The 19,232-nt window shown below is 32.6% G+C and overlaps 2 protein-coding genes across 2 annotated transcripts; both read left to right on the top strand.

Annotated features, from left to right (window-relative positions):
* The first annotated feature begins 473 nt into the window (after nt 1-473).
* Nucleotides 474-7,847, top strand: LOC120355631 (vacuolar protein sorting-associated protein 13B-like). Its single transcript, XM_039444236.1, has 8 exons — nt 474-787; nt 1,620-1,718; nt 3,193-3,370; nt 4,307-4,370; nt 4,957-5,159; nt 5,616-5,719; nt 6,679-6,934; nt 7,654-7,847. Exons 2-8 carry the CDS (start codon nt 1,632-1,634, stop codon nt 7,845-7,847), a joined length of 1,086 nt encoding a protein of 361 aa, XP_039300170.1. The 5' UTR covers nt 474-787; nt 1,620-1,631.
* A 56-nt stretch (nt 7,848-7,903) lies between these two features.
* Nucleotides 7,904-18,184, top strand: LOC111062726 (the record flags this gene model as incomplete). The annotated part of the gene is made up of 8 exons (XM_039444235.1): nt 7,904-7,954; nt 8,526-8,643; nt 11,931-12,039; nt 12,459-12,625; nt 14,333-14,478; nt 15,817-16,017; nt 16,603-16,759; nt 18,032-18,184. Coding segments are annotated over exons 1-8 (1,102 nt in total), but the record flags the coding sequence as incomplete, so codon positions are not given.
* Nucleotides 18,185-19,232: the final 1,048 nt, after the last annotated feature.

Genomic DNA, 19,232 nt, shown 5'->3' with positions numbered 1-19,232 from the left:
CACTCCAAAGGCGATGGCGAGATTGAATCCGAACGTACAGTAGTAGCGTTACCAGATACAAGACGATGTGAAGGAAGAAATCGATTCTTCAATGAGAAGCATTGCAAAAAATCCAAATTGCAAGCTAGATGCGAGATCCAAAACATAAGATGAATTTGGATTGAACACTGAATGAATGAATATGTTTTCTCGACAAATAAAATATGATTAACTATTTTCAACAATAATGAACAGTTAAATTCATCAAATATACCAGTATCAGCTGTTTGGGTGGCAAGGCTGAGATCTGGCAACCCTTTTCTCCTATCTTCCTACACTGTCATTATATAGTAACGTGGACCTCACTATAGATGTTGGCTTCTATAGATGTTGATCAATGGCAAAATGGAGAGACTTGGCAACGTTTTTCTCCTATAACTTTCTTCACTGCCATTATAACGTGGACCCCACTTTATCTTCTCCGTGGCACACTGTCAAGTATCGACTAACTTAGTCGAACTAAACTTGACTCTCGAGTTGAAAATGAGAATTGATAAGGTTGTAGGTTGGTTGATGGTTCTTTGTTGTGATGTAATTTGTCAACGTCAAAATGGGTTTGTCTGGAATTTTTATCGTATATTGGTTATAATACTTCTTTATTTTTCGCTTAGTATAATCTTTTCCAATCTCAAAAGATTTTTTAAAATTGAAAACCTATTGATTATGAATTTATAAAAGTCAGCTCAATAAACAATAACTTCAGAGGTTAGGAGATCTAACCTCCAAATCGGTTAATTTCTTTGATACGGTAAGTAGAGAATAATTTTAGTCCTAAAATTAATAATATTCTTGGATTGTTGGTCTAGTTTCTATCTTATTTCTTTCTATGTTTTTAAGCCATCACTAGAATTATTTGTCTTGAACACAATTATTTCATTTGGTGATAATGATGCCATTAGACCATTATCAGAACTCAACTTTCAGTACATGCAAAGCATTTATATAATGATTTCGTAATAAAGTATTAACTTAAGGTTATTGCATAAATGCTAGAAAATAATACTTCCAACTTACCATAGGAACTTACTAATCATACGTTAATTACGCTTTTTTATGCTAGCCTAATACCTTTTAAATGAGCTTTGCAGCTTTCAAAAATTATTTTATAGAGAAAGCTTCTCCTAAGCTTAATTTGTAATTTTGTAAAACAAAAATTATTATTATTTGTATACCCTAGGCTACTCTTATTGGCACTTATATTATGCTAATTTATTAGTGTATTATATTAATTTGTCGTTAAGGGTTGACCTGTATAAACCTATGAGTTGTAATATTACTACATTCAAAACATTCATTGACTGGGATAGAGCAATTTTTTAGTTACCTAATTCAAAAATTATGAACGATGAAACTGTTTCTATAAGGCCTATAGGCCTACCTATTTTTATTTTTGTAAATAAATTATTGATCTAGGCTAAATAAAATCTTATTTTTGGAAAACACACTGCAACTAAATTTTTTTGACTCGGTTTCATTACTAAGCTTTATTAATTAACTAAACTTTGATCTTTTAGAAGCTTTAGTGTATTTTTCCCAATTAAATGAGAATGATTATAGATTAGGTTATTATACTTTTGCAGTTTTCCTGAGCAATGTATCGGATAGAATCAATCGTTACGTCTATCATCTTGAGCTATGTGGATAGGTACATCAAAAATTTTCGTCGACAAGATGCCCAGGTACGTATGTCAACTCTTTTATCTGCAAGTTGCTCAGATTCAATTTCATCAAAGCTACAATATTTATAGATATCAAATAGCGTATTTTTATGTTGAGGAATTTTGCTGTATGGTGTAAACTAGTAGTTCTGTGAACAGTAGACCTCGCGCTCAGTAAGTTACATTGACCTGTTGTTATGTTTTATCAAAAATCAATATATAATTTATCAATTTAAAATGTCTAGAAAAAATCCTAAATAAACATAGAGCATTCTGTCCTATCGTACCGTGACGTTTCGTCCCTGAATGTGAGTGTTAGCGCTGTTCAGGTCTGGCTGCAACTGTCTCCTACAACCTTGATGGAAAGATACATTTTCCAGATGTTTGATGTTTTTGAACGGGTAGTATTATAGTCCACTAGACAGATGATTTATAATGAATAATTCGATAGTGTGATTTTTACTCTAATATTGGCGTATGAAGAAGGCTCCTTTTTTCCTTCTATATTATCCTTGAAATGCAAAATATCCAAAAACCTTGTATATACGTCGACGCGAAATTTAAAAAGGAACATACCTGTCAAATTTCATTAAAATCAATTACCGCGTTTCGCCGTGAATGCGCAACATATAAACATTTAAACATTAAGAGAAATGCCAAACCGTCGACTGGAATCTTAGACCTCACTTCGCTCGGTCAATAATTGTTAACATCTACATAGATATAAGTATGTTTTTAGACCAATATTATCAACAAACTATGTTGGTTCTACATTCTCCGTCAGTCTTGAAATTTGTGACTGCAGAGATTGTTTACAGTTAAAACTGTTTATTTGTTTGAATTATCTTTATCCTTGTTATGTTTGATAATATAATTTAATTGCATGGTGAGGAGATGTTGTGGTATTTCTTTAAAATAAAAATAATAAGACGCTAATATCAAATAATACCAGGTTTTATGGCAACAGCTGCCACATTCTGGGGATGGTGGAGGATTTGGCAGGTATTGTTAAGAAGCCTGCCTCTGTAAAGTGAAGTGCTTTTGAACAAATGAAGTGGTATTGGCAAAATCGGGTTATATGATAGACAATCCTGTTGATTACTACCATAGTCTGATCAACGAAAGAAGAGCAACAATAAAATGTTTTTTGCTTGAGTGCTATATAAATGATAAATTATATCCGCTGTTAATTGCTGGATCGCTAAATAATAGTTAACAATTCTGTAATTCACTCTGAATCTCCAAGTTATTGTGTTTCTTCAGTTCAGTCAAAGATGTGAGTCGGCTACTGTTGAACAAACTGTCTTGCCTTTTCAATATTTACTTTTACACGCATTACATCTTCTCACGGCTCATAGAATCGAATATAGTCAATTCCGATACCGATTAAGATTATTATTTTCTATAATCTGATTTAAATTATTATATTCCGTTTTTTAAATATTTTCTGCTCACATTAAGGTTAGTTTTTGTTACAAATCTGTAATGCTTCCAGGTTTCACTGTGGCAAGGCGATGGCGTATTTCACAACTTGGACTTGGATTTGGAAGTGCTGGAGCAGGAACTCAATCTGCCATTCAGCTTCGTTTCCGGACATATCAATGAACTACTCATCCATGTACCTTGGACAAGAATCGCATCGGAGCCTGTGCAGATAACAATTAACACAATAGGTGGGCAGTTTTTTATCGTTGCTTCGAAAAAAAACTCAACAGCTCCAACACAAATCGTCATTATCAAATTTCATTGAAAGAAGTTGAGCTTAATAAGAGCTTGGATGTGTTAATATTTCAGAATAATTCAAAATAATTATTATTTTAAATGATAATTTAAAATGATTCAGATATATTTCACAATAATCCTGATAATATTTCAGAATTATTATTCTGAAATAATTTATGTATGCATCAAATCTCAATTATTAAAATATTCTTGATATACGTAGATTTGGAATATATTGAATTCTTTCATTAATTTGCACTGTCATTTATCATGAAAATCTGAAAATATTCTCATGTATTGTGTTGTAAAAACGCTTCCTGTACCTTCCATAGCTGTTGAAATAACTAATTACTATTGAGGCACTAATATTGTTATAACTCGATATTGATAACTCACAGTACCCTTGCTTCTCCGCCTAAGCAAATCACAATTAATTATGCGTTCATTGGTGTAAATAATTATTACATTCGACTAAAGTTTATCTCAAGGTAATTCATTTCTTGCCATAGTGTCTTTCATAATTATGAGTTCTATTGCTAGTACATTAGTTTGATTTTTGTCAAAATAAACTGTAAACCTGGACATTATAACTTGGTTCAGTTTTCAGCTCTGCACTTGGAATGAGAGTCAAATGAGATCCAATTTCAAGCAAAATAATCATTTTTTACCTTTTCAGTTTTGGAACTGATCATCAATATTGCTACTATTCCAAAATTGAACAATGAACATCTTTACCATAGTTACATTGTGAAATATCACTTGTTTGATATCACAAATTGAGCCGAATATTTGTTGTCTTCAAGCAGCTATCGGTTTTCTTCTTTGTCTTTGAGGAAATTTTATTATTTCATTGATCTCGGTTTTCTCTGTTATGTTTCAATTTGCAGAATGTGTAATGAAATTGTGCCCCCCTGGAGGTCGCCCACCTCCTCCTCCAGAACGACTTAGAAGGTAACAATTCATTCATTATTCATTCGTTTCATCAATCAATATTATTTTACTGTCCCGAAAAAATAATATAATGTTGGAATATATTGTATATTATCATTTCTAAAAATAGACAAACTCTACAGACATGCAAGTAAAATACTACACATACAAGTCAGAAGTTCAGTATAGTAGTGAAATAATGTCCCACATTAAGCTACTATGATAATCTACTTTTTTCCAATCTCTATAATACTTTTTTAGGTATTTGTTTCAATTCGGTAAATGTTAATAAATGATGGAATTCGAATGTTAAGCTTCTCAGAGTTTTATGCTCTTATCAGATCTGTTTGTATTATCACATCAATTATTCCCTCACTGATCTTCAGCATTCAAATTATATTATTCAAATTTGATTGGAATATTCCAGTTTTTCTTGCTCTGTTGTCAAAAAACAAAAGAATTTACAATTTCTCAATTTATGGCCGCATTTTGAACGATCCTTGTACAAAAATGAACTATTAGTTTCTGATCATTTGAATCGATTTTTATTAGTTTTATAGTACTTTATTCACTTAGTTGTTTTATTGATATATGCATTTTGTTGCAGGCAACAGTCACAACCGCCTGACGAGCAAACGCCTCAATCGCAAAGCTATAGGTCAAGTCTTGTTAACAAATTGATATGCAATCTGTCAATCACTTGTAACAATTTTATTCTTAAATATGTTGAAGAGGACATTGTACTCTCAATGAACATCAAGAATTTGAGTCTCAGTTCTGTTAATGAGAAGTGGGAACCAGAAATAACAGGTTTGTGATACATAAAGAAATTGTTAATGTTCTGTAACTCAATCATTATTTATAATTTCCCATTTGTCTTAAAGGTTTACATACTCCGAAAGTGAGTTTGGGAATTGATTGCTGATAGATGTTTTTAACAATTCCAATTATTATAATAGTTCTTATATACATTTGATTCAGTAAACGGTTTTGTATACTGTTAGTAATTTCATTTTTCTTAACTTTAAACTTACGATACTATCTTATAATTGTTTTCTGGCTGAATTTATAGAGGGCGATGAAGTGAGTTCAAATCATTTTTCAGCGCAATATTTATCAGCTTATGACTTTGGATGGACAAAGCTCTCAACTATTATGCCTAATTCAAATAGTAAATTAGTATTATCGCAATAATTATTTTAAGTCACTGTATTAATCACATAGGTATGTAATCTCAAAAATACAGTATTTCATGTTTATTTCTAGAACTGAGTGTGACATCTCTGATCTTGAGGAAGCTTATCTCTTTGTCCGATGTTACCATTTGTCTTGACAAACGAAATGCTTCTGGAAGAATAGAATCATACATGGTGAGCAAACATATTCAATAATGAAAATATTATATTCTACTTACTATCTCAATTATTCAATAGGTTTTATCCGCAATATTGATATGTTTCATTCAAATGAGACAATATAGATAAAGCTTTATGAAGGTTAGGCAAAGGGAAATCAGTGAAAGGGATAAGTTAGATTAAATGAAACTGATGAGGTGCGTTTTCATTAAAAATTTCATGATGAGCCCAGATGAATAACTATTTTGAAAAAGATTAAACGAACAAGATCAACTTGTGGATTTATCCAGCTTTAGTGAAATGAAAAACCAATTTTATAGTAACGCGATTTTGGTAGACTTTTGGGCTATAGCACGAAAGAACTATAAAGAGCTTGGAGAAAAGGCATTGAGATTAATCCTTCCCTTTGCAACGACTTACCGTTGTGAAGAAGAATTTTCATCAATGTGTTTTATGAAAAACAAGTTTAGAAATCGACTTGACATGCAGTCAGATTTTAGAGTAGATGAAAATATTTTCTAGCTGTGCATTTAAGAAGTAGTGGGGGTCCGCATAAATATAATAAATGGATGAGGGGGTCCTTGGGAAAATTTTGTTGGGAACCCCTGGCCTATAGTATCTTCTATTATGTCTTATTCATTCAATGTCTCAATTGAATTACACATGATGAAATGTGAAAATTTCCTTCAATTGTAATTTATGTATACTGTACAATATATCAATTCTACCGCTAAAATTTACGAAAATTACCATATTTATTAGTGCTTAGTACCATATTCATTAGCACTCATTATTACCATATTCATTAACAATTTCAGTGCTCATTAGTGATCCAATTCCAATTAATTTATTCAATACAATAAATTCTCTGACAAACGATGGGGCTAGAAATATTGCATTGGTTGAATAATTAGTTATTGAAAATTTTTTGTTAGTTTATTCCTTCCACTAATTGTCCAACTAATAATTTTCAGGAACCACTCTTATATCGTTGCTTCTTGACAATCCGACTGAGCAGACTGTATGCTTCGCCGACTGCAAGCAAAGCCATGTCAACTCGGATGGACGTCTTCTGTGAGAAAATGGCGTTCACTCTCAGTGAATCTCAGGTCCCAATGCTCATGAGAATGTTTGCTCTCGCTTTGGCTTTGCATAGGAAGCAGTTGACTCCACAAATGTCTCAGACTAATTTGGCTGACAATAATTCAGAAACTAGCGCGGAAGAGCATGGTCAGTATAAACTTTATTTGAAATATTCTGAAAACAAAATAATATTTTATTCGATAGAATAGTATATCCTATACTATATAAGATATTCTATTCGAAAAAAATCAAAGTCAAACTCCTTCCAGCTTCTTTAATTTTCTTTGCTAGTTTGGTTGGGAAAATTTACCAAAAAAGTTCTAGAAAAGACTTTTGCAAGTTACATAAGTATGTTCACAAGATACCGAAAAGAGTCATTTTACAAAGAAGTTTAACTAAATTCCTGCAGACAATTACTATTTAAACTATGATTGTAATTCCTGGGAAAACATGATAATTTTCATCGGGAACCTTCAAAATACTCATTTATTCAATGCAGCAATTCCTTGTTGAATCTTTCTTCTAAACTCAAATATCGTCATTGATCGTGTGACCGTTTTTATTTTCATGATATCCCCACAAAAAGAATCCACAAGTTGATAGATTTGGTGAATTTGAGGGACAAGGAATGTCATCCATTAATCTTCAGGAATTTCATGTTTCTATTAAATAGCTAGTATTGATGCTTCTACCATTGAAACTTTTATGTTTCATTCTTTTTATTTTCATTTGAAAGAGTGATATCTCGAAATTTCACCGTAAATTACCGAAACTTGAATAACAGTCCAATTGCTCGGAGTCCAGTACCTCATTTTGTTTTCCTTCCATTTTGAAATTGTAAAATTTCAAAATGTTCTTTTTTTCAGGTGCTGATAATAATGGTTGTGATGATTCTTGGAGTACTTGGGTTTGGAGCTTTGTGCCGTCCATCTTGCCGCTTTCCGATGATGAGAACCTCGATGAAAAGAATCAGAGCCACACCTTCCACTTTGGATTCTATATCGACAATTTCACTTTAGCGCTGAAGGTTGGTATTCAATCATCTTTTCACCCGTATTAACGCTCTCATCATTATTTCAGCCTGACTATATTAAGCGTTTTTAAAAGCGTTTTCAGATGGCGGTTTTTGAGTCGTCAGGGCAGAAAGCTCTGCAATTGGCTGATTGGGTTGGCACCGAAAAAACGCTTAATGTGGTCTGGCCCTTAAACTTCAATACTCATTAAATTTAGTTTTCATGACGAGCTGCTTGATATTAGTTTACAATGGAATGTTTATATGTAAAATTGCAAACAAACCTTGGCAGTAATGTCGTGAATAAGAACATTTTCCGTGAAACTTTTTTCAGCTCTAAATTTTCTGTTATAACTTAATCATTCTTTTAATCAGATCATCCTGTTCAGCAATCTAGTGAAGTTCTGGAACAAAGTGACTGAAGAAGTATTGCAATAAATTTACTGTAATTGAATAAATAAATATCACTAGATTAATGTCTTGGGGGTTGGCTTAAATTCCTCTTTCAAAACAATTACACTGATTACACTGAAACGATGTTTCATACATATAACTCATATTCTATGTTACATATGCTTCCTCTTTCTTATATATTTTTTCCAATTACAATTGCTCGCTACAGAATTTTCCAATCTTAGGTACTACCTCTCACATTTCTTGAAAATTACTCACAAATGCTGTCTTTAATATTAAGATAAATTACATTTTTGTTTTCATTTTTATAAGGTACCTTACTTGACGGCTGGAAGTCATCAAGATTCTTTTCTGTCTGGCTCATTATTTGGAAGTACTGGAACCAAAGTTACTGAACGGTCTTGGGATTATCATCTGGCCACTGTGACAGGTATGCATGAAATTCAGGCATGCTTTGACCGGTATTTGTTGTTTCTAAAATCTCCTGAGAGTAATTAACTCATCAAGTAAGTGTTTAAGATTAATATTATTATTTAACTGTAATGATTCGATATTGTAATATATCGATATTGTATAGAGTCGAGAGTCGAGGCTTGTCTCATCGTCTCATCAGTTTGTCACTTGTCATGTCTGTCTATGAATTATACGTCTCAGTCATATTATATCAATCAATTTATTATTTATCCTTCTTTCATTAGTTTAATGTATCAGAAGTGAGTATACAACAAATTGGCGACGAGGATTCAAAAAATAAAATGTTTTCGAACTACAGTGATTATAAAATTATGAAAATTTTCGTTTGGAGGTTAGGATTTCGTCGTTTTCAAGCAGTCGTTTCGTGAACATTTCAAGCAGTAATTTTCATGTCTAGGCTATGAACGAGTACAAATTTGTCGTGGTGTCTCCTGATGGTTTGTCCTGAAATATTTTGTCGAATTACCCAAAAATGGTTAATGAGGAATCGGAAGGTAAGGTGTCTCGAGCTTATTCAGTCTCAAATTTTTCCAAATTTGATCCAGATTCAGAACCGATTGAGAACTTTCTTGAAAGACTTGAATCCTATTTCAGACTTAATCTTGTGTCCGAAGCTACCGTGAAAGTTGACCATTTAGTGCTATTACTTGGTACTGAACAGTATAATGTACTAAAAAATAAACTTGCACCAAAGAAAGTTAGTGATTGCACATTTAACGAATGTTCTGAGTGTCTTATTCATTATGCTCCAAAAACCAGAGTTATTTCTGAGACTTTCAAATTTCACAGCCGTGTTCAAAAAGAAGGTGAGAGTATCACAGAATTTATTACGGACTTGAAACAATTATCTATCAAATGTGAGTTTGAAACTTATCTTGATCGTGCGTTACGAGATCAACTCGTAGTAGGACTTAATGATAAAAATATGATTAATCGTCTCCTACTAGAAGATAGCAGCCTTAAATTTGATAAAGCATGTCAAATAGTCATCGATATGGAGAGCGCAAGCCAGTCTGCTTCAAGCATTATGTCGTCAGGTCAACGTCATGTGAATGCAGTCAAGTCAAAACCGAATCGAGTCCAGTCCAATCCAGTCCAGTCAAGGTCAGAGTCAGTCCAGTCAAGATCAGTCAGTCCAAGGTCGTCACCAGGTCTACCCAAGTCAAGTGTCCAGTGGTAACAAAAAAAGTGTGATTATTGCTTTGTGAAGCATAATCCAAGTGCGTGTCCTTCGCTCAAGTGGTTGTGCTATACGTGTGGATTCAAAGGTCATACATCGAAATATTGTGTCAGAAATGTCAATAATACAAATCTTATCAAATATGCATGTAATAATTTGAATTCTTCCACAGCTGAGCCATTGAATTTATCTTTGAAAATAGGTAATAAATTCATTAAATTTGAAGTAGACACAGGTTCAGTATGTACACTGATTCCTTTGCATATTTTCAAGGAAAATTTTTCAGATGATAAAGAACTGTCAAAATTCAATGGAAAACTAATTGCAGCAAATGATAATAATTTACCTATTCTGGGTAAAACGCTTGTTGATGTAGAGTACCAGGGTAAATCTCACAAGCTGAACCTTGTGGTAACATTATTATGTAGTCATAAATCATTGCTAGGACGTGATTGGTTGGAAGTTTTGTTTCCTAGTTGGAGATATTCATTTTCAAAATCAATGTCTGTTTCAAATGTCGAAAGCGAGTCTGCTTGTCAAGTTATTCCGAAAAAAATGTATCTGATCTAGTAAAAAAATATCCTGCTGCTTTTTCTCAGATTAATAATGAAAAACCAATCAAACAATTCAAAGCTGAAATTAATATCAAAGATGATTGTGTTCCTATTTTTTGTAAAGCATATGATGTTCCTTTTGCCTTGCGAGACAATGTAAAAGAAGAGTTGAAAAATTTAGAAAATCAAGGAATAATTTCTAAGGTAAAATATAGTGATTGGGCATCACCCCTTGTCTGTGTACCCCATAAAAATGGTAAGTTACGCCTTTGCGTAGACTTGAAAGTCACAGTAAATAAATTCGTCTCTGTCGATCAATATCCATTACCAAAAATTGATGATATATTTCAAAAATTTCACAATGCAAAAGTTTTTTGTAAAATTGATTTGTCTAATGCTTTGCAAATTGAAGTAAGTGAAAACAGTAAAAAGTTCTTAACAGTCAATACTATTAATGGTCTTTATGTATTCAATCGTCTATGCTTTGGTCTATCATCTGCACCTGCTATATTTCAATCAACTATTGATAAAATTCTTGTGCTGCTTACCAAGATGATGTTCTTATTGGTGGTGAAAATCATAAGTCATGTGAAATTGTATTGAATAATGTATTGTCTAGGCTTAATGAGTTTAATGTCAAAATTAATACTGAAAAAAGTGAGTTTTTTGTAACGTCATTGGAAATGTTGGGTTATACCATAAGTAGTGAGGGTCTTGGCACTTCAAAATCAAAAATTGAAAAAATATTGAAAGCTCCTTGTCCACAAAATGTTACCCAACTCAAGTCGTATCTTGGTTTATTCAATTACTATAGAAAGTTTGTTAACATGTCATCAGATATTTTGGAACCTTTACACAGATTATTAAGAAAGGATCATGAAAGCGATGTTTTTTTGTATTGGCCTGTAGTTGATGAAGAAAAAGGCAATGATGTAAATAATGAAAATGTTGATGACAGTGTGCGACCGAGCAGGGTGAGAAAAGCTCCTGTGAGGTTCTCTCATAGCATGTATCAATAATGTAATATGTAATTGTCTCATTATAGGGGAGAATAATGTAATGATTCGATATTGTAATATATCGATATTGTATAGAGTCGAGAGTCGAGGCTTGTCTCATCGTCTCATCAGTTTGTCACTTGTCATGTCTGTCTATGAATTATACGTCTCAGTCATATTATATCAATCAATTTATTATTTATCCTTCTTTCATTAGTTTAATGTATCAGAAGTGAGTATACAACATTAACCTTTTGGAAAAAATCGTTTAGATTACAAGATACCCTAATATTTTAAGTCGAAGAATGGAAATTCTTTGATAATTTTGGTACACGGTTGTATTTTTTCGTTATGAGTGATTGTTATTCTTCGTAGACTCAAATAACCGTTACATCTTTCAAAATATCCCACCAAGAGTCTAAAACTAATTGATAAAATAAATGTAACCTTATTAAAATGTTTGTCTGATATGGTGTTTCAAATAGTTAATTTCTGGTATTGATTTTTTCAGAAACAACATTGCTGGAGAAAACACCCGCATTAGCTATGGACTACTTGTTCTCAATCGAAAAACAACCGTACTTAGAGGAAGATGATGAAGACTATGAAGAAAGGAACAAGTTAGATTCATTTTCTTTGTTAAATCCAGATTACTCTTCTCATTGTTAAAAATTATGATATTACAAATTTGTGGCTCTGTAGTTAATCAAGTTCGTTCAATTTCTAGCTCCCATATAAGCAATAATAATTCACATATTACCGGGTTTAGGTTTCTTCAATAATAATTCCAAGTATGTTCATCAAAAATATGTATACTCATTTTAAGTGTGCATGATGTGCACTGATTGCACTCATGTACTATAAATATCACTTTTGTTAATTGGTTTACTTTTGTGAATAATCCACTATTCAAAATTATTTTTGCATACTATAATTCAATTTTACAGCTCTAATATACATATCTTGTTGCAGATGACTGCAAATTTAAACATTCATTGTTATTAATGATTTTTCTCCTAATACAGTTTTATTTTTTCAGAAATCCTTTGGAGCGAGTTCTTTTGCGATATGTAGCAGATCATATTACCGTTAGAGTTTGCTCTGGAGTTATTCATAGAACGCAAATGATCATGAAAGCAGCATCTACTTACGATTATTCACCGTATAGCACGCATTATACATCACATACTACTGTCAATGTAAATGGTGAGCACAATCATTACATTTCTTTCCAAGTATTCATTTCCTTCTCAGAAGAAACTCTTCTCACATCAGTAAATTCATTAATTTATTATTAGTTCACATTGAATAAATCATAAACTATATGCACATTATTTGATTCTTATCATTAGATGAGCAAAAGTTCTGTGTTAAAAGTTTATTTCATTCAGCCCATCGCAGTCATCACTTTATGATGTGACTCATGATTGATAATAGTGGAGCTAGTCAAGTGTGCATTTAACATATAGAGTGAGTCATATGTATGGGAACCCTTCAATAAGTTGGAGACTATTGTTGATATAAGACTGTAACTTTCAGGATACGCTATTGGCCAAATACTCTACCTTTTGGCGTACAACTGAATTTCAACCCCTCATAAGTGGGTGACTTAGGGGTTGTAACTCGAATATTTTTAATGTAAACACCTATTGTATGGTACATCTTTTTTATTATTTTTTTATTGAATATAACTTTACTAGTACTAGGACTAACGATAAGTTTTTTCTATCCTAAATTAATAAATCAAGTTATTTCACAAGAAGAATCTTGTAATAGATTCTCTTTGTTTTAAATTAGTTCATTCATGATCACTGCACAAAATTGATATAGGTATTCATTTTTTTCCACTTTCACTAAGCACTCCTGGAGGTTTACACCAGATCTGTTGGCTTCTTCCTTTCAATCTCCTCGTCAATGTTGAGTTGTCCAAACGCTGGATTGCCTCAACATTTTGGTGGTCATGTAGAGCCTCTTCATAGGTCCTTGCTGTTTTTACAATCATCTCCTTGGATGTCTCCACCTGAAGATCTCTATGAAGGTCGGCGTTCCTGATGAAGTATGGAGCATTGACAGCATTTCGTAGAAACTTGTTTTGGAATCGTTGGATGATACCAATATTGCTCTCTGTTGTACAGCCCCAAAGCTGCGCACCATACAACCAGACAGACTGGCCAATTTTATTAGGTTGATAAGCTTGAATTCCTTCGTATCAGCCAGTACATCCTACTATACTTGTAGTACTACATTCTAAAGGCCTTTTTGAAACAAGAAAGATGCCATCAATAAAAATGTTCTATGATACGTGTGTCCAAAATAGCGGCTGATTGAAGTTTTAGTTTTTAAAGAAATAATTGATAAAGTTCAATCAGCCGCCATTTTGGATAAAAGTATCATAGAGCATTTTTCTTGTTTTAAAAAGGCCTTAAAATAAATTATGTACCACACAATAGGTGTTTACATTTAAAATATTCGGGTATTCACCCCCTTATGAGGGGTAGAAATTCAGTTGTATGTCAGAAGGTAGAGTATTTGACCAATAACTTATCCTGAAAGTTACAGGATTATATCCTCAATAGTCACCAACTTATTGAAGGGTTCCCATACATATGACTCACTCTGTATATGCATAAAATGCAGATATAGGTATATAAAATGAATAAATATGCATAAAATGCATACATAAAAAATAAATAAATATGCATATAATACATTTTTCCTAGGGAGATTCAAGTTGATAAACAATGAGCTTTATATAAAGCTTGCTTCTCATTATTATTTGGCAAAATAATTTGTTATAGATTAATAAGACTTGAATAATGTATTGTTATTTACCAGATTGTTATAGTTGTGGCTTGAATAAAGATTATTGAATGAGAAGGTTCATCTCTTTAATTATATTTTTTCCCTCTGCAGAAAACTCATCAGAAGCAGAGCCACCAAATTTGGACGATGTTAAACTAGTTATACCTCAACACACGACAAGATTCACGCTGTTCCATCCAACTTTTGAAATTTATCCAGCCAATCATTCTCCCGTACAACCATCTGCTCTTGGTCGGGTACGCTGAAACTTTTTATAAACATAAATTCTCAATTTAGCAATACAATATAACTGAAACTACTCTATTTTCTTCCCTGAGCTACTTGATATTTCTCCGATCCAATTAATCTTCAAGTTCTGATAATTTCAATTGCAGGCTTTCATTGTAAGCTGAAAAAATATTACAGCTTTTACAGCATAAAACTACATCTTCCTTCAAACTCATTCCATTTTTTTTTTCAGTTGGCCTGTATGTCATTTTTCAATTCCAGTATTTAAATTATTCTGACAACTATTAACTGACAACTATTCATATTGTAACTTTTAATAAACTAGAGCGTATTATAATGGTAGGATACGAAAAACTCAAACATTATTGATTTGTGAAATTTTTCCTGCAAATTAAAAAAATATCACTGTAAGCAAAATACAATAGCATTTCATAAATTAGGGCTTTATTCAGGTCTGAATGTTAGTCACTCTTAGTTGCTTGCTCAATATTATAGAATATTGAGTACTTTGGACTGTGGACAAAGGAGCGTTCATAAATACGGCCAATATATCTCTTTTTCAAATTTTCTAATGTTAACTAGACGTGATTTACAATGATTACCAATATTATGTTTTATTGTTTAGTTTTTTTTTCTAGATAATCCAAATGCTTATCTGTGAAGCTTATAAGGCATAATGGTTGCAATAAGTGAACTCCAATTGAAAGCGAGATTGTCATTCATTCATTTACTATTAATTCACAATACGTTATAATATTCAAATAATAGAAAACCAGCCATTCTCATGGATCATAAGGCATGTAGGAATGCCTACAAAAATACTTTTGATCAAACAGTTAAAAATACTTTCTTAGTGTAAGGTCGGTTGCAGACGAACCAATATCGCATGTGGGATGTGGGAACAACATACCACAGAACAATACGACTAACGCAGAGAGTCTTTCACACTACATTTGAGAAAACGCTCATTAGTGCGATTTTGGTATAGAAGCTAGGGGAAGCGTTGTGCTCAAACCAGTGGTACCACAATCGCAAGGAAAATAATCGCTAACACAGCGTGCAACGCCATGTGGAAGTGTCAGTGCCACTGCCATGTCTGCCAATGCATTCCAAATGCGCTGCGTTTGTGGTACCACTGAAGGAAAATAGTAGCTCCCACATCCCACATGCGATAGTGGTTCGTCTACACTACAACCGGTCTAAAGATGATATCCATACTGATGATATCTATAGGTGGTAGTTATCCATACTGAATAAAGAGGCTAAATATTGTCCAACCTGTTGAAAATAGTTTTAACCAACTGGTACTGACTGAAATTCAAACCAAGTCTTGTTTCGCCTTGCAGAAGATATCGAGATCAAAAAGCCGTACCCATATATCTCCAGTTGGCCTGCCCACAGTGTGCTTAGTTATCAAGTGGGATTGCCTCGATGCCAAATTGACCAGACCTTTAACGCCTGATAAAGTGAAACTGCTATCAACATTCAAACCGACTGAATTAACAACTGAAATCCTAAATGATTCAGATACCAGATTTACATTCAAGGTAAGTTTTTATATTATTGATAGTTAAGCTTGATGAGTAATGAGTAACCAACCTAACCTAACCTGATCTATTATTTGGATTTTCGTTTAATGATAATTATTAATTCATTAGCATTTGAGTAAATGCAATATCTCAGTAATTTCCATCTGTCTAACCTAACTGTTTGAATTCAGATCGTATGCCAATGTTATCCTTCTGTACCTGAACATTATTTTCAAAGCGTTCAGAACAGTAATTCGGAGCGTTTGTCATCTGTAACTATGAATTCGCGAGCCTTTAACTTCGAATGATAGGTGAGGATCTATATTGTACTTGTACAATTTATGATCTGAAATCATTTAAGCTGTATTTCCAGTTGGATTTGACCTTACTTTCCATCTCCAATGAAGAAAGTTCAAACATAAACTCATTCAAATATCCTCATCAACGTCAAGAATATTATCAGCATCATACACAATATAACTCTTACCATACTATCAAATTCACTGGTGAGTTGATATATACTACTAGAATTAGTTACCATAAAATTCTATTCAACTTTATCAGTGGTCTTATTCAAAATAATTTAATTGTCTTTGTTTTCAGGCTGTTGGGATCAGTAGCTATCTAAAAATTGATTTGCCTGAAACTGCAGCTGTGGTGAATGTTTTGGAGCTGAATAAGCTCTCAATCGATAGAGCAATACATAATTTGGCTTACAGGACCAAATCTGATGTCTCCACCGAAAATCAAGTTCACATCGGTAATTATTATATACATTATGACTATAGTGATTTTCACAATAAATGAATAAATTTTAAATATTAAAATACTTTTTTCATGTATGAATCCGTTTCATTTTTAGGCTGTACTAATTTCATCTTTAAGGATTAAAACTTATTTTGCATGTATTATATTCCTTAGGAGTTCTAAGTTGATATAATATATTTGTTATTGTAATAATATGACTTATCTGTAAATTGACCTAGCCTAATGTACTTGATGTATTCTTTTGGCTGAAATAAATCATTGAATCATTCCGTTGTAATTGTACTGTACCATGACATTTATAAAAGATATTGTAATTTTTCATCAAAGTTCATTCTTATTCAACAACGTAAAAATGTAATTGTTTGCCTTTTTTGTATTTTGTTATCCACATTGAAATCTTAATCTATATATAATAAGTAAATGTATATTACTCAATAAAGTTTCAATCGGTTAAAATTTATTGAATAATTGTTAATATATGTTGTGCTTTCGTATTTCATTGCAATATACAGGTATTTTTAATAATTCCATTTATTATTAATTGTATAATTTAGGGACGGGTTTCGAGCTTGGGATTTAGCTAAGTTCTAGACTTTAAACAGCTGGAGTCAGAAAATTGGCTCTCCGAAACCGGGCGTAGAAGCAGTACAATTAAATTAAATTTCGAAAAACTAAGAATTGAACACTAAATAAAATGGAAAGAAAATAGTGTGAAGCTATTTTGAATTATTTAGGAATGTTTCATTTCGTCAACGAAAAACATTTCCAATTATAGAAATGAGAAAATAAAGATTACCATAAAAACTGCGACTACGCCCCATTTCGGAAAGCAAATTTTCTGACTTCAGCTGTTTAAAGTCTAGAACTTATATAAATCCCGAGCCCGGAAACCGGCGCTTAGAGTTACAGATTTTATTGCTGATGGCATCTGATGAGCTATCGCTTGGATAAGTTGAGAATCATGAGCCAGCTACTCCCGTTGGAAGGGTGACCGCTTGAGCCAACTCCTTTTAATATGATTATTCTTGAGTTGTTAAATCGCTTCCCGGTGGTTCGGAACCCACCTAAAACTGTAGGTCCATTTATCTCTCATCATCGGCGTCATTACCCACACACAAGCCTAGAGCTCATGTAGGCATCATCCTCGGCAAAATATTTAGACAATGATTAAGAATTTATAGTTACAAATTCAATTTCTATCCGGATCATTCTTTAGTTTTCGTTCTTTGAGGTATTTAAATCCAACTGTTTTTTTCTTCCTTAGAAAATTTTCTGTTGACGTTCTCCAAACCGAAGCTACTACTGTCAATTGAAATTATCAACTCTTTGATAATGAGCAACAATAGATCACTCTATCAAGTGTCCTACAACTCGTTGTTCAACACTTCACTTGTACAAGATGCTGCCATCGTTTCAGGTAATTAATCATTTCTCAAAAAGGCTTTGGTTCAACTCACACTTACGCGACTCAAGTCGAGAAGAAACTGCGACTCTAGTCTCTTCTCGACAAAGCATATGTTTTCAAATGGTGACACTCAGACCAGTCGATTCTAGTCTCTGCGACCTCACGATTGTGAGACTGAGTCGAGCGTCGACTGGACATGTTGGTCGAGCCTTGACTTGAGTTGCATAGTACCGTGCATTTTTTATGAAAATGAGGCTATGTTTCATGAAAGTGATGTTTTATCATTTTAGATAAGTCAATATATTCCTAATAACTATTATAAAATTTGTTACATGCAAATTAGTGACGAATTGGATCTTATATTTTTAATTATTATGGTTACATTAAGTATGGTTAGAAAATAGAATAGCATGGAACTGAAGCAGTGACAATGAGCGAAAAAGTCGTAAGGTCGAGAGACTGCTGTAACCTCGACTAGAGTCGTACGATTTGAGTCGAGGTAGATTGAGTTGAAGCTTACACATTCTTCATGATGTTCTATCAACTTAAGCAAAATATTCCGATATGGTTTTGAAGATTTATGTTTGTTTCTACTGTCGAATAGAGCAAAAATATTCAGTACTTTAATTATATTATAATTTTAAGTTATTCAACAAAGATGTTAAACTTTTGTATATCTTGAAGTCATGTCAGATTCTGAATTATGTTGATGAAAAATCAATAATTTAGATATTGTTCAACACGACTACGCCTCTGATAAACTTACATTCAGTTGCTGTTGATGATTTTAACATGTTCTTTCAGACTGAATTAATTGATTCGACTTCATTTATATAAATATCATTCCTAGAACTTTACACTTAAGTTATTTATAAAATTCAGTTTGGCAATGTTGAAAAACTTGAATATATCTATATCAATTTGAAATATTAACATCAAGTTAGTTCTTTTATAATGTTGGAGGTTCTTTTCTATATGATTTATGACAATACATGAGTATTTTCCAAAGTGGCTTGAGACAACTGTAACGTAAGTTGCCTTCAGTCTCTTCTAACCCCGA

Source organism: Nilaparvata lugens, unplaced genomic scaffold (assembly GCF_014356525.2).
Source record: "Nilaparvata lugens isolate BPH unplaced genomic scaffold, ASM1435652v1 scaffold3774, whole genome shotgun sequence".
In the NCBI taxonomy this organism is placed as follows: domain Eukaryota; kingdom Metazoa; phylum Arthropoda; class Insecta; order Hemiptera; family Delphacidae; genus Nilaparvata; species Nilaparvata lugens.
The sequence above is the reverse complement of the archived record's forward strand: the minus strand, read 5'-3'. Positions and strand labels throughout refer to the sequence as shown.